Consider the following 25,087-nt stretch of genomic DNA (forward strand, 5'->3'; position numbering starts at 1 on the left):
GAGAAGTCCCACATAATTTTGTGACAATTTATCTTCATGGAGACTTTAGGAAGATGTTGGAAGAGGGCTACAAGGCTGCCAACCAGATGTCATTTCAGATGGGAAGTTCCCAAGTAAGTCTGCAACAGCACTCCAGCCCGTCCTAAAGGTTAACTTGCTTTGAGTTAATACATTCCTTCCTTGCTGACCTAAGTCCCTGGATCTGTGACAGACTGGCCACGGGCCTTGAGGAGTGAGGGATCAGACCTTTCCCAGGCTGCAGAAGCCAGTGGGTTTGTTTGAAGATGCCTTGGCTTTCTGATTAACACAGCAATTTGTTTTTTTCAGCAAAATAATTTTTATTTTTTAGGTCATACAAATGATTTTACTAACCTCCCTTTGTGTATCTGTAGACCTTAACCTCCTCTGCAGAAAGAACAGCACTCCTGCGTATTATGAAACAGGAACTAGACCCGCTCACACAACTCTGAGCAGTGAGATGACATTTGCAGCTGGCATCAAGTCTGTGCGTAATCGAGAAATGTTGCAGACTGCTGCATTCCCTTTACTGATTAACTACCCTGACCCCCCTGAAAAATTCCTTTGGAAACCTTGGAGTCGGCTTTTGGACAAGAGTCTGCTTCTCCCCATGTGTCCAGCCTCCTGAATAAAGCTCATATTCCTTTCCAATCAAAACCCACCTCTTGAGTATTGGCCTTTTGAATGACAGGCTTGGAGCTCATAAACAAAGCTCATGGTGTTCATGGCACTTAAATGAGTTTTGAAAGAGAGTTCTACGGAGGGGTTCCTTTCCCTGCTCTTCAAAATCTGCATTATTTGATAGGATATTAGCTTGCAATAACCCATCAGAGAAAAGAACTCACATAACTGCTGGCCTATTTCTACTCTTTTCATTCCACTGCATGTGTTTGAGAGTCTTTGCGTGGGCAGGCTATGTGGGATCCTGAACTCAGCTCACTTGGGGGCAGAAAAGTTGGAGAGTGCAAGGGGAGGGCATTCACAGGACATGGTGGGGGGGGGTAGGGGGGTGGGGATAGTTCCTTTAGCAAACACTCAGAGTTCAAGCCCACCCAGCCTTGAGTGAGGTGGAAGATCTGCCCAAGGAGCCCCGCCCCTTACCTTGGAGCCACTCCTCTTCCATTCCACCACCCCCAGCTCCCACCACACTCACAAGTAGGTGTTCAAACCCTAACTTATGACTTCTACCTGACCCCCTCATCCGAGGAATTAGATACCTGGTCTTACCATTCTTTAAGTTCCCCCAAGTCTTCTGGAGTTTCTATAAATTTCTCTTCGGACTGGAAAGCAGAAACAGTAAATGAGTTCTTGTTATTTCATTCCATAACATTATAGAACTTTGAAACCTGAATGGCGCTGTCTGGTACATACTATGGAGAAGGTAAGATTTCTGAGTGTGGCCAGGAATGCAGAGGAGCATGATCATGGCCATTTGGAAATTTAGATTAGACCCATCAAGACAACAGCATGGGCTGCAGCACGTAACAGCTTATTCTTGTCAGTTCAATTGACCTCCACCCGCTTGGCGATGGGGTTGTCACTGGCAATGATTAGGTTGTGATTGGGAAGGGGGATGTCATTTTGGAGGGAAGGAACTGAGAAGTCCTTCTAGTTATGAATTTAATACCTCAGAAAAGCCAGTCTCACCACATGAGACAGACAGGACATTGCGTGTGCCCCAGTGTGGGCTATGCCACTGGGAGCCGTGACCAACTCAGATGTTGCCACCAGGGGCCTCTGAGGCCATTTATATCACTACATTCCATTTTATATTGAAAGAAAGAAAGAAAGAAAGAAAGAAAGAAAGAAAGAAAGAAAGAAAGAGAGAGAGAGAGAGAGAGAGAGAAAGAAAGAGAAAGAAAGAAAGAAAGAAAGAAAGAAAGAAAGAAAGAAAGAAAGAAAGAAAGAAAGAAAAACAAAAGTATCACCTGGAGAACTTGTAGAAGCACAGATCCTGGGCCTCCTTGAGGCAAGATTCTCATTTAGTTGGCTCAGATGGAGTTCAGGAATTTGCACTTCTACCCAGCCTTTCCACCTCTGGGTATATACTCAAAAGAATTGAAAGCAGGGTCTTGAAGAACTACTTGTATGCCCACGTTTATAGGAACAGTATTCACAACAGCCAACAGGTGGAAGTACCCAATGTTCACTCAGAGATGAATGGACAAACAAAATATGCTGTGCACACCCAATAGAATATTGTCTAGCCTCAAAAAAGAAGGAGATTCTGACACATGCTACAGCATGGATGAACCTTGAGGACATTATGCTAAATGAAAGAAGCCAGACACCAAAAAAGGCAGGTACTGTATGATTCCATTTACATGAGATGCCTAGGGTAGCCAAATTCAGAGAGACAGTGGTTGCTCAGGGTGGGGGAGAGGAGAATGGAGAGTTGTTTCACAGGTACAGAGGTTCAGTTTTGCAAGATTAAAAGGAGTTCTGGAGATGAAAGCTGGTGATGGTTACACAACAATGTGAATGTGCTTAATGCCACTCAACTGTACACTCAGAAATCAGTAAGATAGTAAAGTTTATGTTATATGTATTTTGGCAATCAATCAGTCAATCAATCAATAGCATTCTAAGCTCCCTGATGGAAATGCGGCTGGCCAATGAACCCACACAGTGGAGCAGCCTTACAAAGAGGACTCCACCAGCCATAAAAACATTGGCTCTGTATACAGATTAGCTCTTGGGGATATCAGCTTCCCTCTTTATCACTTGGTAACTTGGTGTTTGCTCTCAATAGAGCAAATCTCTTAATCTCTCTGGGTCTTTGTTTTCACATCCATAAAATGTATGAGAGCCTGGACCAGGTGATCCCTGTTTCCTTTGGACTAGGTGAGTGCATTCTTCGAATCTAAAAGTGCTTCCAGGAAAGAGCTCCAGTCAGCAGATGGAAAGCCTGTGTAGTATATACAGTGTGGGTCTAGGACAGTCCAGACTTAGTCTACAGGGAAGAAACAAATTCTTTAGGAAAATTTGGTTCAGTCAGGTTCTGAAGGTTTTGGATCATCTTCAACATGCCTGGAATCTGACAGCTGGTCACTGGAATCTCTGATTTCAATGTTTGGTCATCTCCAGAAATGTAGAAGTTTAGTACAGAAGGAAAGCTACAAAAATGACAAATTACCATTAAGGAGACTTTTATCCAACATTTTTAGAGACATATACTAAGGCAAAAGCAAACAATGGCCTCATTTGATCACTTTTTCCCATTATGTTTAAAATTCAACTTGTCTGCTCATATTACAACAGGAACAAAAAATTCCAAATTCATTTCAATGAAGCGAGTGTTTATTTCAATACATCTTCCCTCTGCTACAGCCTTCTACTTTGAACACAAACCATTTGAAACTCATCAACAATGAAGTTGCACCTCTGTTAAAGCCCAAATGGCTTTAGGTTAAGATTAACCATCGGATCTCTGCACACCAGGTCTGAAGCACTGTGAAGAGGGCCTCTGTCCCTCCTTAGAACATGTCTGGAATTATACAGAGGGTAAAAGTGGCCTACTGGCACAGAAGGAGTATGTTGGTAATGATGAGCAATGCAAACCTATGGAGACAAATATCTGTGTGGACAAAAATACAGCCAGCTGAAAGCCAAAAACCACAACCAAAACCTTAAATGAGGAAAAGCAAGCAGATATAATTTTAATTTTGTTAATTTTAATTTAAAATTTTTTTTTTAATTTTTATCTTTTTTTAATTTTAATTTTAGTTAACATGCAGTTTTTTATTAGTCTCAGGTATACAAACAGAATTCAATAATTCCATATATTACCCAGTGCTCATAGCAGATGTAACTTTTAAATCCCACCTCCTCTTTCTCATTATTGTGAAATATTGTTTCTTTAACTGCGATGAGACCCTTACACTGCATGTGCAACAGTAATGGTTGGGGCTAGGGCTTGCTGCTAATTTGACTTTAAAATCCAAGTGAGGGGCGCCTGGGTGGCTCAGTCGGTTAAGCGGCCGACTTCGGCTCAGGTCACGATCTCACACTCCGTGAGTTTGAGCCCCGCGTCGGGCTCTGTGCTGACTGCTCAGAGCCTGGAGCCTGTTTCCGATTCTGTGTCTCCCTCTCTCTCTGACCCTCCCCCGTCCATGCTCTGTCTCTCTCTGTCTCAAAAATAAATAAACGTAAAAAAAAAAAATTAAAAAAGAAAATCCAAGTGAACTTTCAGGGCACCTGGGTGGCTCAGTCGGCGAAGTATCTGACTCTTGATTTTGGCTCAGGCCATGATCTCACAGTTGGTCAGACTCTGTGCTCACAGCTGGAGCCTGCCTGGGATTCTTTCTCATTCTCTCTCTGCCCCTCCCCTGACTCACTCTGTCTCTCTGTGAAAATAAATAAATAAACATTGAAAAAAAAATCTTCTTAAACTTTAGAGGCAACACACTTCATAAAATTGGTACTTCTTTGCCTTTTTGATTATTCAGCCATATCAGATATACATACAGCTTGTGTAATAAACCTAGTAAAAATAACTATTGTTTGGATACAGCCATTTAGAAAAATTCAACTTCCCCTCTCACTGAGCTACCAACAGGCAAAGATCATTTGAACAGAATGTGCCTTCTTACTTCTGCTGACCTCTAGTGATGTCAACAGTAGTGCTTCAAGGAGCAAACAAAAGTGGAAATGCAAAGGGAGAAAAAGTATGAGGTGTTTGTGGAATGCATGGAATTTATAATACCCCAAACATGTTTTTGTTAGACATGCAATTTATACCACCAAAATGAGGGGGTGCCTAGGTGGCTCAGTTGGTTAAGCGTCTGACTCTTGGTTTTGGCTCAGGTCATGATCTCAGTTTGTGAGTTTGAGCCCGGTGTCTGGCTCTGGGCTGCCAGGGCAGAGCCTGCTTGGGATTCTCTGTCTCCCTCCCTCTCTCTCTGCCCCTCCCCCACTAGCGCTAAATAAACAAACAAACAAAAAATGATGAAAACTCATCCATTGGTGATGGTTAAATACTGTTTCCTCTCAAACAAAAAGTTGCCACAGCTGCCCATACCAACCATATGATTACCACACTTTGCTTGTAAGCAACTTGAGTAAAGGATCTCATCCTAAATTTGCAACCCGGGAACTGCCACAATCAGAGCTGAATTCACGGCAGCCCAGTAATGGAAGCCACATGAGGATGGCCCAGGTCTGTATGGAATTGTTCACATCTGATTCTCTGGAGTTGATACCGGAAAAGGGTAGAGACTCAAGGACAGGTGGGCCGTGCCTGCCAAGGCTCTGGTTATCAAGAGATAACTAAAGCCAACCAAGGACGTTGGGCAGGCAGATGCATTCTGTCCCGGAAACTCTCTCTGTGGTACTGAGTTTACAGATAAGGAGACAGGCTTAGAAAGAAAACTTGCTTAGTCACGGGGTTGGCACAGCCAGCCCCAGGTCTTTCTGATGCCAAAGTCAATGCTATTTTCACCATCTGCCTCTCACCCAGAGTGGAAAGAAGGAAGCAAACCATGATCTGGGGCTTGAAAACATGAACCAAAGCCACCACCACTGGAAGCAATTGAGGGTCTGAAACCTAAAGCAGGCGGCGGAGGAGGTGGGAAACCGTCAGAGCAGCCTAGTACTTTGACTCCTACATAGTGTTGCCAGATAAAATACAGGATATATGTAACATTTGGAACATACTTATACCAAAAACCTATTCATTGCTTATCTGCAACACAAATGTAACTAGACATCTTGTATTTTTATTTGGTAAATTAGCAACCCTATTTCTGAATGCCTTTTGTATCTGGTTTGAGTTGGAGACAAGGCCTTGAGGTTGTTCTTATTAAGTAAATGTTTGATTACACCCATGGTATAGACAGCAAGTAGGGGATGAAAGGAAATAGAACATTCTCACACCTGGGAAGGATAGCATTCTACATGTGGAGCCAAGACTGTGTTTGTTTGGAAAGACAAGTATTAGTACAAGGCCATGTCAAAAACTTTAGTGAGCAGGGGCGCCTGGGTGGCTCAGTTGGTTAAGCGTCCAACTTAAGCTCAGGTCATGATCTCACAGCTCGTGAATTCGAGCCCTGCATCAGGCTTTGTGCAGAGCCTGCAGCCTGCTTCAGATTCCCTCCCTCTCTCTCTGCCCCTCCCCTGCTTGCACTCTGTCTCTCACGTCTCTCAAAAATAAAAAAAACATTAAAAAAAAAACTTCAGTGGGCACACAGATCACCCAGGATCTGGTTAAAATCCAGATTCTCATTCAGTGGGTCTTGGGTAGGGCCCACGACTCTGCATTTCTAACATGTTTCCAGGTGCTATCTATAGTGCTAGTCTGGTTCCATACTTTAAGTAGGAAGTGTAAACCATGTAAGCTGAACGAGGAGTTCAGACACAAGTGCCCTCTACAGATGGAGCCTTCCACACTAGGATGGGGGATACAGGCACTAGGGAACAGCCACTGAAGTGCCACTGGAATCTCTGCTTCAGACACAACAGTCTAGAGTATGTCTGTTATTTTCTGCTGCTGTTACAGTCCAGCTGTGGGCTTAATTGTTTACTTTTGGCAAAAGACCTACAAGAACTGTTGACCTTGGAGGTTTTATCTCTTTTCTATCAATGGAAAGGTTTCTACAGTGGTTGGGCTGGCCTTGGGGTTTTGAGGGGTTATTTTTGTCAAAAGATGAGGAGGGTCTAATCTTTCCAAATCAAAGGAACTCCTTTCCCACAATCTCACTTTTCAAAGCTTCATTGTTTTTGACATAGGGAGTGGCACCAATTGTGGGGCCAGACCCAGAGAGGCTGGTAAGAAGCCAGCTGTACCAGGACTGAGCCAGCATCTGGGAGCAGAGAGGTTTCCCCACCCAACATCAGCAATGATGATGCTACAGAGTGTAACTCTGTTCTGGATTCCAAGACCTCCCACCTCATATTTGGCAAACTCGAAAACAGATATTGGCTTTGGGGTTATCAGAAAAATCTCTACTTCTCCTTTCTCCGTTTGGAAAGAAGGAGAAAAACTGCAATGCATCAAGGGGCTGCTATGTGCAGGCATTGTGCCTAAATCTGTCACTGGATTCACACACATATAAACACACACACACACACACACACACACACACACACACACACACACATCCATGTCAAAGTAAGAGGCAGAAAGCAGCTGGTTTTTAATTTTTGTTGAATTCATTTCATTTGTGAGAATAAATATCTATCTTTAGAGTCTACAGATGGACACACTCTCCAAATCTTTTTGCTTTTGTTGATGTGGATGTCCTGATTAAATAGAAAATTTGATTTTGGAAATTGGTCAGGTAGGGTATAAGCTTACATGAGAAAAAGACTTTGCAATTCCATTCCGTAGAAGAGACTGGGGCTGCCCGCCTATTCGAGGGGGCCTGTCTCTGGAGGCATCATCCAATTCAATTTAACTCCAGCATCTCTTCTTGTCCCTTGACTCTTGTTTGCTTCTTTCACACTTGACCAGATGCTTTATGACTATATAAAGCTGTTCTCTATGATGCCTTCTGGGAATAAGAAATACAACTAAATTATAGTTTTTAATTTGGCCACAAAGACCCAAAAGGAAAAACAATCAAATTAACTAGATTCTTGAATTCTTTTGCAGTTGTAAAGAGACAACAGGGGCCTTCAGACTTTGGGGAAATAGCAGCTACTTCTAGGTATGCATTACAGGCCTGTGAAGAGGTGATCCGGCTTTAAGTAGAACCTGAGAGTTCTCCACACACCCCTTTCCACTGGACTGGTTTCCCTGGTATGCACAGTCTAATAACAATGGCGGTTCTTCCTGCCCCTGCCCTTCCCCTACTAGTGAGACTGACAATATAAGGTGTTTTTGAAGATTAAGTAACAGATAAAAACTGCCTTGCATGAAGCTAGACACAAGGAAGGCACTCAAAGACAGTAGCCATTACGATGACTGCATCAGTATAAATAGCAGAGGTTATGGGAAGAGAATTTAAAAGCACTGAGGAGAGAAAATAAAAAGTGGAGATGAGAGAGGAAAGTCAATTGCCTCCTCGAATGGCTGCTGTCTCAGGTAGTTAGAAATCTAGACAAGAAGCCAACCTCAGTCTACCAGGCAGGTCTTGGGGGATACCACCAGTGAGAATGGGGCCACATACACCCACCACCCAGGATGCCCATAGTTAGGTACCATCACTACCAGAAAAACAAAATAGAATTGCCTCTCTGGCCCCTTCTGGGGTCACTGGCCTGGTGGACCTGGCTTGTTAGAATGCTCTCACCAGAAGGCTTGTCTGACCAAGGGTATCCCTGCAGGACTGGATTCCTTGATGGTATTAGAGGCCATGCAGGGAAATAAGATGAAGTAATCTCTCCCCAACCAGGGTCTGGATCTTTTTAAAGCCTTATATTTTAAAATCATTTGCTCTCAACCCTGGAAAAGGAAGGCACCTTGGGCCTGGGATGGGCAGGCCTGGCTCTTACACTAGTCCTGGTCCTGTCTCTGGGAACCTGGGTCCTCCGGCTTCTCAGGGCCTCAGTTTCCTCGCTGTACAATCTCAAATGACCCTATGTCTCCCTAAAGTTGTCTAAGGATTAAATCACATAATGAATGTAAAGCAAGTAGAAGAGAGCCTGGTCCGTAGAAAATGCCCAGTAAATGTTACTTTTCACTCATGACAGTTGTCTAAAGCAATCTCTATGCTGTGTAGTTTCACTATGAAGGAACTTTGATCCCTGATATATCCATACCTGTTTCCTGATACCTGAAATTCCTCTTAGAAGGGACAATTTTTTTACAATTAAGTACGAGGTAGAGCATACAAATTGTGCAGAGGGAGGTTACATAAAGCTGAGAACTAGTTGTGGAGGGGAAGAGTGTTGTGGCCAGAGAAGCCAGAAAGAACAGGATCCCAGCCTGCTTCTCAGACAAAGATGGCGGCGTCTTGTATGATCATGAGCCCAGGGTCTGTGTATCAGCTCTTCAGGTCCTAAAATACAGTCGTGTAAATGTGCCTCCAGAGGTAATACAACAGGAGAAAACTTCCTTTCATGAAAAATACACAAGACAGCCTTTAAAAGAATGAAATTCTGACACATGGATGAACCTTGAAACCAAACACAAAAGGACAAATATCGTATGACTCCACTTATTTGAGGTACCTAGAGTAGGCAAATTCATGGAGACAGAAAATAGAACAGTGTTTAACAGGGGCTGGCCTGATGGGGCGGGGAGGGAGGGGGGATAGGAATTTATTATTTAATGGGTATACAGTTTCAGTTTGGCATGATGAAAAAATTTTTTTAATTATTTTCATGTTTATTTATTCATTCTGAGAGAGAGAAAGAAGAAAGCACAAGCAGGGGAGGGGCACAGAGAAGGAGAGACAGAATCCCAAGCAGGTTCTGCACTGTCAGAGCAGACCCCGATGCAAGGCTCAAACTCATAAACTGTGAGATCAGGACCTGAGCTGAGATCAAGAGTCAGATGCTTAACCAACTGTGCCACCCAGGCTCCCCAGGATGATGAAAAATTTTAGATATGGATAATGGTGATGGTTACACAACTATGTAAACGTGCTTAGTGCCACTGAAATGTACACTTAAAAATGGTTAAAATGGTAAATTTTATGTTATGCATATTTTACCACAATAAAACACACCCAGGAGACATATATACAAACCAGAGATACCTGTTACTTTACAAGAAGAAAATTATTGCCCGGAGGATCTGAAGGTTCCTGATAACTGGCCAACACACCCACACCCAGAGGGGGGAAAAGAAGTCTGTAAACGAAGCTCTGATGAAAGCATAACCCAAGGTAGGAAAGTGGGCTGATGTTGAGAGCCGGTTTGACTCATGACACTATGAACTCAGAGTCTACCACCTGCACTCCCCAGGGCAATTTCTCAACCTTTCACAAACCAGTAGAGAGAAGAAATGGTGGTATTTGTAAGCCCTGGAGGTAAACCACCACATGGCTCCAGCAGCCCCAAGGACTGAGCTGATTAATTCCTGGCTTCCTGCAACCCATCCAGGACACACAGATTGGGAAGCTCTGTGCCCAGCGGGCCCAGAATAGTCATGTTCAAGTGTTGGAACAGTGTGTGAATTCCTGTTCTATGCACACTGCTATATAAAACTGCTAAGTGAATTATAACTCACTTTTGCATTAAATCCTGTTTCCTTGAGGTTACACCTCAGCATCCTTAATTGACTTAGTGTCTGAGGTTTCCTCACAGGACCTTGACATTCTCTCTTTGCCCAGTGATGTCTGTACTACCTTACTTCATTCACTGTTGAGAGAAGGAGATACCGATTCGGGTAGGACAGCCTCTCACTGAAAAGGGCAGGTCTGCTGGACCTTTCTGCAGGAAGAGACAGTCACAGGAAGATGACCCAGGATTATTACCTTTGGCATTGGGGGTTCATGCCAGTTTTATCTTGGAGAAGCGAATGGGCTGTGACAGAAAGCAGATTAGGGATGGCCTGGCACTGGAATGGGGGCAGCCTTTGACTAGGACAAAGAAACTTTGTGGAATGGGAGCATTCTATGACTAGAATGAGAGTCATTAGAGTGAGGTGATGTTTGCAAGATTATATAGGCTAACTAAAACTCATTGAACATTTCATATACAGTATCCTCAGCACTGCTTCCTATTAAAATACAGAAATGTGACATTTGTAAGAACAAAAACAATGGACATTGAGCTGTAAATGTAAGATTTGCCTCCTTCACTTCCATAAAAAGCTTTACAAAAATAATAATACAGAAAGAAAGAAAGAAAGAAAGAAAGAAAGAAAGAAAGAAAGAAAGAAAGAAAGAAAGAAAGAAAGAATCGGTTGCCTGGGTGGCTCAGTTGGTTGAGCATCTGACTCTTGATTTTAGCTCAGGTCATGATCTCATGGTCATGGGATCGAGCCTCACTTTGGGCTCCATGATGAGGTTGGAGGCTGCTCTCTTCCCTCTGTCCCTCTCTCCCACTCACCCACTGTCTCTCTCTAAAATAAAAAAATTTAAAAAATCATCAAGTTCCAGTAGTGTTACAATCTGAAAGAAATAAGCTTTATCCTTGCAAGGTTTTGGGGAGGGTCCAATAGATACTGGATAGAAAGGGCCATGGGAAAAAAACAAAAACCAGAAAGTACAATTTACTGACTCAGCATTGTAATGGCTACTGAGGGCGAGGCATGGGAACACTGTGTCCAAATCTGCCATTCCTTAAGCAATCAGGAAAGACTATCTCCTACCTCTCCTCAATCTCGCAAAATGAACACCAGGCTCCTGCCAGTCTATTTAAAAGACCATGGATCCATGGTCTGGGCTACAGTTCAGCCACTCATCAGCTTGTGATCTTAAATGAATTTGCCTCCTCTCTGTGGGCCTAATTTTTCCCATCTCTAAAGCTGGAAGGTAATTCCTACTGGTAGCACAACATAGTGGGAGCCTTGTGTATGGGGTAACAGACTTGCTGAGCCTCACTTTCCCTCTCTGTAGACTGGGGAGATAGTAAACCTTTGTGGGTGTGTCTGCCCAGCATGTCTCCCCTCTCCTCCTTGCAATACCAGCCCACTCCTTTAAGGAACCTCCTTTGCCTCCTCCCTGTGGTTCCACTGTGGCTGCAGCATCGCCAGCCCCAGGGCCCACCTGGGATGAGGATGAGCCAATCACAGAACCTCGGAAGAACCTAAGACCAACACAAAGTGAAATATGGGCAATCCTGATGGTCTGAAAGTCTCTGGATTCATACTTGTTCTTTCAGATGTATGAGCTAATAAACCTCCTTCTTTGCTTAAAAACTACAACTACACCCTCTGACATGCCCCTGCCCCAAATGAAAAAATCAAAAAACCAAAAAAAAAACCCTTTCTCCCAATTTTACAAGCTAATGGAAACAACCATCTCTGGCTGTGTCTTTTTGCCCTCTGGACCTATCAGAGAAACTCATGCAGCAATCCCATGCTGCAAAGTCCAAGCTAGAGTCCAAAGGGAGGATTAATGATCAACATCCAGTTAGGAAGGGTCATTATGGGGTCACTGCCTGGGTCTTAATTCTTTGTATGCTGAGGTCTAAGCAAACAAAGCAAATAGGCTTTAACTGAAATAGGACAGATTCAGTCACCAAGGAAAGAAATTCTCACCTTTCAGAGGGCTAACCTTTTGAAATGGGCAAAGAAAGATGGTTAGAGGGTCTTCATCCCAGAATCTTTTGGAAGAGAAGACCAAGGACCTTTGAAGCCCTATACCTCCCTTTCTATGGGTATACTGAGCTGACTGTCTTCACTTGCCCATCTTTTTCTGTCCAAAGCTACGACTCCCTAGTGATGGAAGAGAAGTGGGGCCTTGAATGTTGCTGACTGCTATAGACTCTCTGAGGCTCACTTCCTTGGACACCCAGAGTTACCTCTACTAGTTTGGGTAGCTAGGCAGTTGGCCCAAAGAGAGCCCTATAGGGAAGGATGAAGGGATAAAGACTATTACAAGAAAAACAGCAACTTGTATGTATTATAATGAATCATTCTCTGGCACTGGTTGGATGTGCCTTTATTAGTTGCCTTTAGGGTGTGCTCGGAGAATGTGCTGGGTTGGGGTCAGACCTAGGGTTTGCTTTCATAACCCAGGAAGTAAGACCCTGGGCAACACAGGCTTAAGGCTTTGGGAACTCAACCACATGGTGCTTGGTTCTCAAGGGAGACATCAGGGCAGGGAGTGAGGACCCAGGAAGTGCTTGTTTTTAAGAACAATTCAGGGAGGGGAGGATTTTATTTTTCACTGTGTAAGCCTTCTAAACTATTTGAATTATTTACCAAGACCAAGTGATTATAACAAAAAGAGATTGGCTTACCATTTTGAATCATGAAAAAATAAGTTCTTTTCCTTTCCTTACTTAATTTCTGTCAGGTCAGACTCTTGGCTTTGGCGGAGGTCAGAGGAAAAAGTCATCCCACAGAGAGAAGGGCAGAGTTTCCCTGTGAGAAGTCTTTTCTCCCACTCTGATTCATCATCTGGTAGTGACCATGGCCTTGCCAGAGTGGGGAATGAGACAGGGCGATTAGCTAAATGAGAATCCCCAGGTTGGGATTTGACTACGCTGGGAGCAAGAGCTCAGGTCATACACAGGCTGGGCTGGGGATGCTGAATGGTCTACGTGGTTATAACTCTGTTGACCAATCTGTCATCTGAGTTGGGGAGGTAAAATGGAGAGGTGAGGTACAGTGTAGAGATGGTGAGGTACAGTGTAGGGATGCCCTATGGTGCCCTTCAGTCTGGTGAGCCATTAAGTCATTTCACAAGTAAGGACATGTACCTGGATACATACTCAGAAGCTGATCAAGTGTGTGGCTTGGGCAGGATGGCCCAGCAGCAGTTTAGAGCTGATAGAGTCATGTACCTCAAAGCATTGACAGAAGCCCTGCTCCAGACCACAGACCACCCATTGGAAAGCACCACCATGCTTGTAAGATCACCCTGGACAGCTGCTCCATCCCCCACCAAACAGGGCCCTGATGTGGAGCTGAGTTCCAAATACCCAACGCATGTTTATCAAGGACAGGGAATCTTTGGGTCAGTTTGTACAAATATTCATCGGTTACATCTTAATCTTAGTGTTACTTGGAATTGTTTCAGCAAAGCAAAACCCAGACTAAGGAGGCTCTGTTAGGGGAAATAGGGTTGTCTAATTGTCCAAGTTCTTTCTGGGGCCACAGAATGATGTTCCCTGGACATTCTCTGTCCCCCATCCTTCCTCTTAGGATTCACTAGCATCAGCCATCATGTCACTCCTGATTTGTCTTTTGCCACTTTTTATCTAACCCAAGTACTCAGCGTCAGTGTGGGTGTTGGAGAGATCCTGGCCCCCAAATCTCTCTGTTCACTCTTCCAACAGTGGTCCTGATCTTGGTACAGACAGCGAGAACAGTGCCTTATGTAGGCCGCTGCCCTAAATACACACTGCCTCTTATTTAAAAAAAAACAACATTTTTTAACATTTATTTATTTTTTAAGAGACAGAGTATGAATGGTAGAGGGGCAGAGAAAAAGGGAGTCACAGATTCAGAAGCAAGCTCTAGGCTCTGAGTTGTCAGCACAGAGCCTGACGCAGGGCTCGAACTCATGAACTGCGAGATCATGACCTGAGCCGAAGTTGGATGCTCAACCAACTGAAACATCCAGGCGCCCCATACTGCCTCCTATTTATTTACACACAACACTGATTTCATAAAGGTTGTAACCATCATCCACAATCGACAAGCTTAAAAAAATTTCACACATCAGAATGGTTTCGTATTGCATTTAATCAGTGTTTGCTGTTCCTAGTAGTATGGTTTTGTTCTTTTCAGACACTTTACTCTTAGAATCTATAGTTTGCTTCAGTTTGCAGCGTCCCATACTGATCCTGCGACTGGATCATGGCTGTTTGCCACTGTAAGACCTACTTTCATCAGAACTGCAGGATGCCCCTGACTACCTCCACATAGTGGCTATCTGGGGGCGGCTTCCTCGGACTCCCAGGCTGCAGGAACTTCTTAATTGTAGGGATGTTGCTGATTCTTGCTTTAAATGCCTGAAATGAGAACCAGTAAAATGAAAGCCTCCATAGCAGCCACAACCTTTAAGAAAATCATAACTTTGTCATGGAAGGAGAGTGCTTAGGCTGCCAGCTTATGGAGCTCAGTGTGTTGAATCTGAATTAATTCTTAAGGCCTGTTTGCTGGATGTTCCCAGGATGGTAATACAATTGCTAGTGTGTTTAGCCTGAATAAACTGTTTTGTTAAACAATCATTCGGGTGCATGTGTGGCTCAGTCAGTGTGTCTGACTCTTGATTTCAGCTCAGGTCATGAACCCAGGGTCGTGAGATGGAGCCCCCATGTTGGGCCCCATGCTGGGCATGGAGCCTGATTAATATTCTCTCTGTCCCTCTCTCTCTCTCTCTGCCCCTCCCCACCCCCCCCACACACACTCTTTCTCAAAAATTGAAAAAATAAAAAATCATTGTCTCAAAGAGGTTCATATTAAAAACTCTAAAAAATTCATACTCTGACCTACTGATTCCTGTTCTAGGAATTTCTTATAAGGGTGAGCAAAGAAATAACATAACGTATGAGCGAAGAAATAATGATAAGAATGTTAGCACAGTGAAAAGTCAGAAATAACCTATATTTCCAAGAACAGAAAACTGGTTATATAAACTATGGTACATCCCTACAAAGTATATAGTTCAGTAATTTAAAATGATATAATATATAAGAAGAAGAGGAAGACCCCTGTATTGACAGGGAAAGAGCTCTAGAATGCACTGTTTAGTTTAAAGGGAAAAAAGGGAAGGGGCAAAAAAAGAGAGGGAGAGAGAGAATCCCAAGCATTAGCAGTTGGCAGCATGGAGCCCGATGTGAGGCTTGATCTCACGAACTGCGAAATCATGATCTGAGCTGAAATCAAGAATCAGATGCCTGGGACTCCTGGGTGGCTCAGTCAGTTAGGCCTCGGAGTTCAGGCCAGGTAATGATCTCACAGCTCACGAATTTGAGCACCGCATCAGGCTCTGTGCGGACAGGCCAGAGCCTAGAGCCTGCTTCCGATTCTGTGTCTTCCTCTCTCTCTGCCCCTCCCCTACTCATCCTCTGTCTCTCTCTCAAAAATAAATAAACATTAAAAAAATTTTTTTTAAGCAGTCTTCTTTTAAGATGACCTGGAGATGCATTTTGTTTTAGTCTTTGTTTCTATTCACTTTTTCTTGGGCTTCATGTGGATATTAATACACTACCTTCAGTAGAGGGAAGTCAGAAAGAACAGAAGCATCGAGTTCTTCCACCATTAAAATCGCTTCCAACAGTTGTATGTCTGCCCAACTGAATTTGTTGCCAACGAGAAAATCCTCTCCGTGGCCATTCAAAATCTGCAGAAAGAAAGATGACAAAGAATATCATATAGGGGCGCCTGGGTGGCGCAGTTGGTTAAGCGTCCGACTTCAGCCAGGTCACGATCTCGTGGTCCGTGAGTTTGAGCCCCGCGTCAGGCTCTGGGCTGATGGCTCAGAGCCTGGAGCCTGTTTCCGATTCTGTGTCTCCCTCTCTCTCTGCCCCTCCCCCATTCATGCTCTGTCTCTCTCTGTCCCAAAAATAAATAAACGTTGAAAAAAAAAATTAAAAAAAAAAAAAAAAGAATATCATATAAAAGTAAAGACTATTTTGCCTGGCTAAACACTTATAAAAGCAGGGACTCTTTTGTAAAGATCATATGTACTAAAGAATCTTTTTCTTGATAATCTCCAAGAATGTTAGAAAGGGTCGGATGAAACCAACTCTTAAATACTCTTAAACCTGCTGCAAACTGGCACAATATTGTTGGAAAATTGTCAGTGATTATCAAGATATTTGGGGTAGTAAAGTGTTAGAACGGAGTTCTCTCTTAAAAGCTTAGAGCTGGTTAAGTAAAACTGAACCCACTAGTATAGGGAGACACTAAGGTCATGATTAACTAGAATCTGGCTACTATCCCACAAGTAGAAATAAATCATCAATGGGATATCAGAAGCCCAAACCTGAGCCTTCTTACTATCCAATGAAAAGTGAATATAAAAATCCCTCAGGTGTAGCTTTGAGTGGCAGATGTACAAAATATGGGTTTACTCCATAGGTAAGGAACAAAGATAAATTCAGGCACCACATCTCTTCCTGTGATACATGAATAAAAATAAAGTATTAGTATGGATGAATAAAATGACTTGAATCAGTGAATTCTAGAGTATTCCAGCCATGGCAAACATAAAAACAGTTGATGGAATATATCAAATATGCCAAATATAGGGAAAATTATTTCTGCAGAAGACAAGCTCACAGACACAAGTTACAAAGCACATGATTTGTACTTGAGATAACTCTTTTATAAGACAGAGGCAGCACACTGACAAAGAAGAATTTTGGGTCACAGAGCCAAATGTAAGAGTGGAGTCTTAAAATTTTTTTGTTTAATCTTTATTTATTTTTGAGAGAGAGAGAGTGCAAGGGAGGAACAGAGAGAGAGGGAGACCCAGAATCTGAAGCAGGCTTCAGATTCTGAGCTGTCAGCACAGAGCCCAATGCAGGGCTCGAACTCATGTACCATGAGATCATGACCTGAGCTGAAGTCAGATGTTCAACTGACTGAGCCACCTAGGTGCCTCAAGAGTGGACTCTTTAAGGAGTTAAAAATGCTTAAAATGTTCAAAGAGAAAATGGGGGAGGAAGGCATGTGGAAAAAAAAAGAGCATATGGGTTTGAAAAAGAAATAAATATTATTAAATGAAAAATATAAATGGTATAAAAATATTCAATAGAAAAATTGAAAAAAATAATTTGGCATAAAGATCTGAGGAAACCCACAGAAATAAAGATACGGAAAATATGAGAGAGAGGTTAAGAGACATGTAATATAGAAGGAAGCTCCAACCTAAGTCTAAGAGGAGCCCAGAAGGACAGAACAGAGAGAATAGGGAGGAAGCCATTTTCCCTATTATTTGGTGGAGGATTTTCCAGAATCTTTTTAAAAAGAAGGACATTCTTGTTAACTAACTTGGATTTAAGTAAAATTAAAAAATTAAAAAAGAACAAATCAGGACACTATAGATGCTGGAGAGGATGTGGAGAAACGGGAACCCTCTTGCACTGTTGGTGGGAATGCAAACTGGTGCAGCCACTCTGGAAAACAGTGTGGAGGTTCCTCAAAAAATTAAAAATAGACCTACCCTATGACCCAGCAATAGCACTGCTAGGAATTTGCCCAAGGGATACAGGAGTACTGATGCATAGGGGCACTTGTACCCCAATGTTTATAGCAGCACTCTCAACAATAGCCAAATTATGGAAAGAGCCAAAATGTCCATCAAGTGATGAATGGATAAAAAAAATGTGGTTTATATATACAATGGAATACTACGTAGCAATGAGAAAGAATGAAATATGGCCCTTTGTAGCAACATGGATGGAACTGGAGAGTGTTATGCTAAGTGAAATAAGCCATACAGAGAAAGACAGATACCATATGTTTTCACTGTTATGTGGATCCTGAGAAACTTCACAGAAACCCATGGGGGAGGGGAAGAAAAAAAAAAAAGAGGTTAGAGTGGGAGAGAGCCAAAGCATAAGAGACTCTTAAAAACTGTGAACAAACTGAGGGCTGATGGTGGGGTGGGAGAGAGGGGAGGGTAGGTGATGGGCATTGAAGAGGGCATCTTTTGGGATGAGCACTAGGTGTTGTATTGAAACCAATTTGACAATAAATTTCATATATTGAAAAAAAAGAGAACAAAAAAAAATTTTTAAAAAAAAGAGGGAGATTCTTCAGACTGAAAAAAAAAAAGGGAGGAATCAAAGATTGCTGGGACCATGTCAAAAACCAGAAGCAAACTTGACGAAGCTACCACTGTCCAAAAGATAAGATACTTGAGCTTCTATAATCACTTGCATAATTACTGAAACTAATGTAACATTGTGTGTCAACTATACTCAAATTTACTTTATTTATGTATTTTTTAAAAATTTATTTATTGAGAGAGCGCACGTGGGCATGCATGTGCACATGTGCATGCATGGGGGAGGGGCAGAGAGAGGACAGAGGGAATCCCAAGCAGGCTGCCAGCTGTCAGCACAGAGCCTGATATGGGGCTCAATCCCATGAACCACAAGGTCATGACCTGAGCTGAAACCAAGAGTCGGATGCTTAACTGACTGAGCCACTCAGGCACCCCTATACTCAAAAAAAAAAAAAAAAAGAAGAAGAAAAAGAGCTCTAACATTAATCAAAGCACAGCCAATGTTTAAATTCATGGCAATAAACAGTATCATCATGTTATTTAAAGAACAAAAACAAGAAGGAAAAATCAATAAACTCATTAGTCCCCTTTGAAGATGCTAGGTAACTAACTCATTTTGAAAAGCAGTGAACCCAGAGCAAGAATCAAGGATTTATCCTCCTTTCCTAACATAAACCACACCCCAAAGTAACTAAATATATTATGATGGGGAAGATTCATTTTATAGAAAGTATTCCAGCTAATAAATGAAGAAGGGTTAACAGATTTGGGTGTCAGTATTTTGCATTCACCAATAAATCAGTGGGTCTAGGCATTAATCATCAGTCGCATTTAGTTGTAAGAAGAGGGAAAACCAGATAATGTCTGCTTCCTAATGACCTTCACAACATCACCTACGACAGTCTGGCCAAAATAATCACACCTGGACACGATTAGGCTTCTAATTCTAACTTCCAATTGACAGGAATTTTAGAGAATAAAGGAGTATGCTGCATTTAGTAAAATCCAGGCTATGGGAAATTTGACAAGATAAATACAAGAGGAATAGGAGAGAAAAAGGGGAGCCTGAGTGGCTCAGTCAGTTGAGTGTCCAATTCAACTTGATTTTGGCTCAGGTCATGACATCATGGTTCATGAGATCCAGCCCCGAGTTGGGTTCTGTGATGACAGCAGGCAGCCTGCCTGGGATTCTCTTTGTCTCTGCCCCCCTCCCTTGTGCACTCTCTCTCTCTCAAAATAAATAAATATTTAAAAAATAGAAAAAAAGAGGAAGGGACCTTATAGATTAAAAGAAGCTTAAAAATGTAATTGACTAATGACAGAGAATGAATTTGAGGATTTTTTGTTTCATTGTTTTCGGGGTTATTTTTTTTTTTAATTGAAATACACTTGACACACAATGTTACATTAGTTTCAGATAAACTTGAGTCTGATCCTGATTTGAACAAATACATTATTTTAAGTGTTTTGAGGAGTACTGGATTAGGCCACACAGATTTCAAAATCTGTAGTATGATAATGTCCATTTAACATTATAACTCAAGTAATCACACTAGTTTGTTTGTTTGTTTGTTTTTTACATGAAAGGCATTTCAACAACACTGTACATTGTTCCAGATAAAGAGGAGCTTGCTTGTCTAGTTCTGAGGTACTGGCAGAATCCTTCATTGTGGTTTAATCAGTAATAAATCATTTTTCCCCAAGACTAAGACTGAGGAGAAATACCACAGAATTCTTCTGTCTGACAAGCCTTTATTTATGGAACCCTATGCATACATGGTACCTTACCATTTGTATTTCCAGGACATTCCTAATGATTCACTCCAAAATGACTTCGGAAAAGTTGTAACTTTAAGAGACCTTATCTTTTTACTGAGGCATGATTACCCACCAGTATTACACGTAAAGAAACATCTGACAGGAAATTTAAGGCGAAGATGCCTTGGGCTGATGGCTTTTTAAAAAATCAGAACAGAAATGCTGTACCTTTCATTGCATTTGGCTTATTCCCATTCAGTTTTGTTAGAGGTTCCATAATTACGTAACCCTTATTAAAGTTTTGCTCCAGGTGCAGTAAAGCTCTACCACAGCTTCTGTCTTTTTAACATTTTTAACAGGTAATCACGCCTGAAATAGTCTTCTTAGCAACAGGAAGTAAGTCCGGAATGCCTGCATCCTGCAAGTGCAGGTGGGAACTTGCCTTGCCCGCGCTCGGCTTCCCAGTTCTCGTCCGCCCCGCCCCCAGTTCCCCTCTGCCGTGGGAAGGCGTACCGGCCGGCCTCTTGAAGATGCCAGCCCCTCCCCCTGCTCCCCTAGCAGGACCTGCGCGCGCAGCCGTCGCGGAGCGCAACCCTGCCTCTCGCGAGAGCACCCTGGCACGTCTGGCCCGCCTGGCCCGCCTGGCCCGCCAGGATAAGGCCTCAGTGAGGTCCAAAGTGGATTGTTCCCCCCACTACCTTTTCAAAGGCGGGGAAGTAACGGGTTTTAGCTTTCTTCACGATTAAAGTAAGATTCTCCTCTTTTTCCTCAGGGGGTTTGAACGCAGCCTGCGCGGTCATCAACATGAGGTCCAGGGTGCCGTCAGCGTACATGTTGATCCTGACAAAACAGCGTGTTGACTCTCATTCCGACGCGACCCTTTCAGTATGGGATTCCCTAATTCGCCACAGTGGTGGTGCAGATCAGTATTGGGGCAAATGACTTTTCATGCCCCCTCCCTTAAGATTCCATGCTCAGGAATGATTTCTGCCAACAGAGCCATCCTAGTGACCAGGGTATACTAGCATCTCTGGAAATGTTTATCGAATGAAGGGATGTGTGAAAAAAATTAATAAGTGCCTCTAAGTTGATATCTGCCATAAAGAAATCGATTATTGTGGTTTTAAAAACCCAACTGAATGAAGTTTACCAGAAGTGCGAAACTATTAGCACCAGAACCTCTTCAGTTGTTTAGGAAAGATGCATAATTTAGCAGGTCTTCCCCTGACCTGGCAACTGAGAAGGAAACGTTTGCTTTCCTAGTCAGATCAGACAAATACCTTGATTCATTCTCTAAAAATTTCCCTTGCATTGACAAACGCAAAAAAAAAAAAAAAAAAAAAAAAAAAAAAAAAAAAAAAAAGTTAAAAAAACAACAAAAAAAACTAAGAATGGTAGATATATGACCATCATTTATTAGACTATTGGTGAAGTTATGCTGTGCAAGTTCTCTCTACAACCAGTTTGCAACCATTAAGGGTTGTGTGTCTGTGTATCCCCCACTATATGCTAACTGCCCAACAGATTTGGTTCAGTGATCATCTCTATTTTCAACATATATAAAAGCATAATTTACTTTGTTGTCCTATCCGAATTACAAATCGTTTTTCTTACATGTTCGATTGTCATCTAGCCTGTCACCTTTAATTGTAAAAAACAAACACATGCATCAAAACAGTGAGAAACAGATTGCTTTTGCATAGTATTACTCATTTACATTGTTACAAAAGGATGCTTTTCATACACTGTTTGAAATTGCTTCTCTTCCCATAAACCTTTGGGACTGCAAGTTAGGATGACTAAATTAATTTAAAAAAAATCTTTTTTTCAACATTTATTTATTTTTCGGACAGAGAGAGAGACAGAGCATGAACGGGGGAGGGGCAGAGAGAGAGGGAGACACAGAATCGGAAACAGGCTGCAGGCTCTGAGCCATCAGCCCAGAGCCCGACGCAGGGCTCGAACTCACGGACCGCGAGATCCTGACCTGGCTGAAGTTGGACGCTCAACCGACTGTGCCACCCAGGCGCCCCAGGATGACTAAATTCATTTTAAAGGTGGATCTAAAGAAGAGTTGGGTGCGCTGCTTCTGGTTATGGACTTTTTCATTCCTGTTATACTCTCTCTCCTTCTTCTGAACAATTGAACTTAGGCCTTTGTCCTACCATGTCTTCTATGTATATGTACAGACCACCCATAGTGTTCATGCTTGTGGGGATAAGATTTCAAGGACCACTGAAATGGCCCTTGGACCCCAAATACAGATAAAACCTTTATAGTTATAAGTCTTTGTTTTGTCTGTAGTTTACTTATCTCATGTGAAGCTGAACTATGTATTCCTGGGAGTAATAATCCAGCCATCCTCAGCCAAGCCTAGCACAGTGCCCAGCATGGAGTAGATGCTTGTAGTATATATGTGCAAAACAATGGACACAAAACTTCACCGTTCAGTAATTGTGATAAAACTTGACAGTCCCTTCCATCATTAGTTGTGGTGTGTTTTCTGGAATGACTTCATGACTTGCTTTGACAAATAGAATGAGGTGGAACTGATGACCAGTTCTGAGCCTAGAACTTAAGAAGCTTTGTATGCTTTTACTCTCTCTTAGAACCCTCCCTAGCTGCTCCAAGAACAAGCTTGGCATGAGAGCATGAGAGACACATGGCCCATTTACCCCTCAGTGGACAGTCAACACCCCAAACCAGAGCCCCCTGACTGACTACTGGTTGACTACAGACATAATAAGTCCAGCCAAGAGGAGTCAAGCCTGGCCCAGATATGCCAATGCCCACGTGACATATAGACTGGTGAGGAAGAATAAATGCCTACTGATTTAAGTCACTGTGGTATGTTTTACAACAGTATTTGTGGTAATAGATCATTGATACAGTGCTCAGTGTTTGCTGAATCAGCCATTTCCACCTTACATAGAATGAAGTTTACTAGGTCATTTTATGAGAACCTATTTTGTGAGGAGTGGGGAGAGGATACGAATGTTGAATGCAGACCACCATGAGTAGTAAAAGGGGAAACCTGGAGTATTCAGAGTTATGCACAGCACATGTGGGTATAGCAAAAGCATCTCCCCATTTGTTCCCCTTGCCTTCTCCTCCTAGCCCAGGCAGAAAGTCTACATCTGAACTGAATTTCAGCTGGTGCAAAACTACAGAGCTTGGATAAGAGTCCAGTACAGACATGAACACTGTGGTACCTGACTGTCTCCTTCAGGTCCTTCCCATACAAGTCATACTTGGCAGCAAGGTAGCTGAGGATGGCTCTAGTCTGTGTCAGCACCATTCCATCAATTTCAACCATAGGCACTTGGCCAAATAGCAGGCGTCCGTCTATGGATTGAGCAAAGAGAGGTTAGGGTACTCTCCTTCCATGGTTGTGGTAAGCCTGCAGGAGGGTCCCTTCTAATTTTGTTGAGTAGTTTTTAGTTTTCATCCAAAGTGGTGAGCTAACGATGCCAGTTGTTGAGGAAATTCCTACCATTTGCTTTATGGAAAATCTGAGACTCACTTGATGGTTTCATGCATTTTTGTGCATTGGTTAATCACGACTATTTAAGACACTATACATTTACTATGACTGTATTATAATATAAATACTATGAAAATCATCTCAGGGAGATGGATTGTTAAAAATACTCACCCACTCCCCAGATAATTCTGATTCAGGGCTGGAGGCTGGGAGCCTGAATTCTTTGAAAAGCACATCAGGTATCACTCCAGGTCTACACAGCAGCAGGACGGCTGTGACAACAAGAACCCAGGAAGACTGGGTCCAAATGCCAGCTGTAGCCCTCCCCAGCCATGTGTCTTTAAGCAAATGACTTACCTGAGCTTCAGCTTCCTTTTCTCTAAAACAGTAATAATACCTATCAAGCAGGATTTTTGAAAAGATTAAATGAGATAGCTTTAAAAAAGCACTGAATACTGTCAATAATCAGTGTTCAGTAAAATTAAATTTTCTGCATTGTGAGTGACTGCCTATAAAAGTAATGCATTTAAAGGTGTACTATAATTAGTACTCTTTTCATAGGATAGGGTCTTGAAGAAATACATAACCTTTAAATTTCCTTTGCTACCTGCACATTGCTGAGAATAAGGAACTTTATCTAGAATAGGAACCAGACTTCACTAGTGCATTGGCAAAGACCATAATGAATTTCCCTACTTTCCAATATTGTTGCTGCTTGCTTTAATGAGAGACAGTAGAAGATGGTGGAGAGAAAACCACCACAGGAACTTTTCAGGGAGCCAGTGTCCCTATTTAATTGGATGATTCAGGCAAGTCTCTGTCTTCCCTAAACCTATTTTCTGATCTGTAGCAGTATTGTCTTGCCCATTTTAGGGTTTCCTTGAGCAGGAATAAAATCATGCTTGTGACAATGCCTTGGAAATATTAGTACAATTATTAATGGAGAGACTGAAAAATCTCCACTTCCTAAAGATAGTGCTACATTTGTCTAACACTGAATGATCATCCAAACTGGTCTCTGTGCTACTGCTTTTAAGGATGCAGAAGTCCATTAAAAATGATCCATGCTTCTAGGAACTGATGATCTTCTTCAGAAGGATTTTTAAAAATCTAGGATCAACAGTGCAGGGAAGGATCTTTGCAATCATTTAGTTCATTCATATTATAGACTATGGCACTATGGAGGCCAAGAGGGCAAACGTGACTTGCTCACACTCATAGGAGACAGCTAAACCAACAGAAGTAGGTCTCCCGACTCTCTGCTGAGGGCCCTCTCTGCTGTCCTTTTCTGCCTCTTATTCGCTAATAATAGTAATGCCCAGGAGGGTATCAGAAGCACAAGAGTAGCATCACAGACTCAGAGAGGAATGGAGGATCTCCTAGGCTGTTAGGGAGGATTTCCTGCCAGAATGATCTTGGAAGAGTTTCTGAAGATACATTTTATTTACTTATTCAATACATATGTATTTACTCCCTACTACGTACCAGTGACCGGCCTTGTTTGGGGTGGAGTAGGGCAGAAATAATGAGGAAGAGGAGGTTCAGGGATTTATTAAAGTTTCTGGACAAGAACTGGGGAGGGGTT

The 25,087-nt window shown here is 42.4% G+C and overlaps 1 protein-coding gene across 3 annotated transcripts in view; it reads right to left on the bottom strand.

The window, feature by feature from the left end:
• The window catches only part of LOC112862317 (glutathione S-transferase A4-like), a 30,561-nt gene that overhangs the window by 2,805 nt on the left and 2,669 nt on the right, over window positions 1-25,087 (bottom strand). For 2 of the 3 annotated variants that reach the window (XM_086707068.1, XM_086707067.1), the window contains exons 3-6: window positions 23,231-23,363; window positions 20,717-20,858; window positions 15,735-15,866; window positions 1,246-1,298 (exon numbers count right to left, since the gene is read on the bottom strand). In XM_086707068.1, the coding sequence (XP_086563194.1) occupies window positions 1,246-1,298; window positions 15,735-15,866; window positions 20,717-20,858; window positions 23,231-23,363 (460 nt within the window). Of the gene's footprint in view, window positions 1-1,245; window positions 1,299-14,243; window positions 14,533-15,734; window positions 15,867-20,716; window positions 20,859-23,230; window positions 23,364-25,087 lie in introns of those variants that run through there. The other variant, XM_025925603.2, reaches the window with a different exon arrangement.

The sequence above is a fragment of the Puma concolor genome, chromosome B2, assembly GCF_028749965.1.
Source record: "Puma concolor isolate L17-30 chromosome B2, mPumCon1.1.hap2, whole genome shotgun sequence".
NCBI classification, from domain to species: Eukaryota; Metazoa; Chordata; class Mammalia; order Carnivora; family Felidae; genus Puma; species Puma concolor.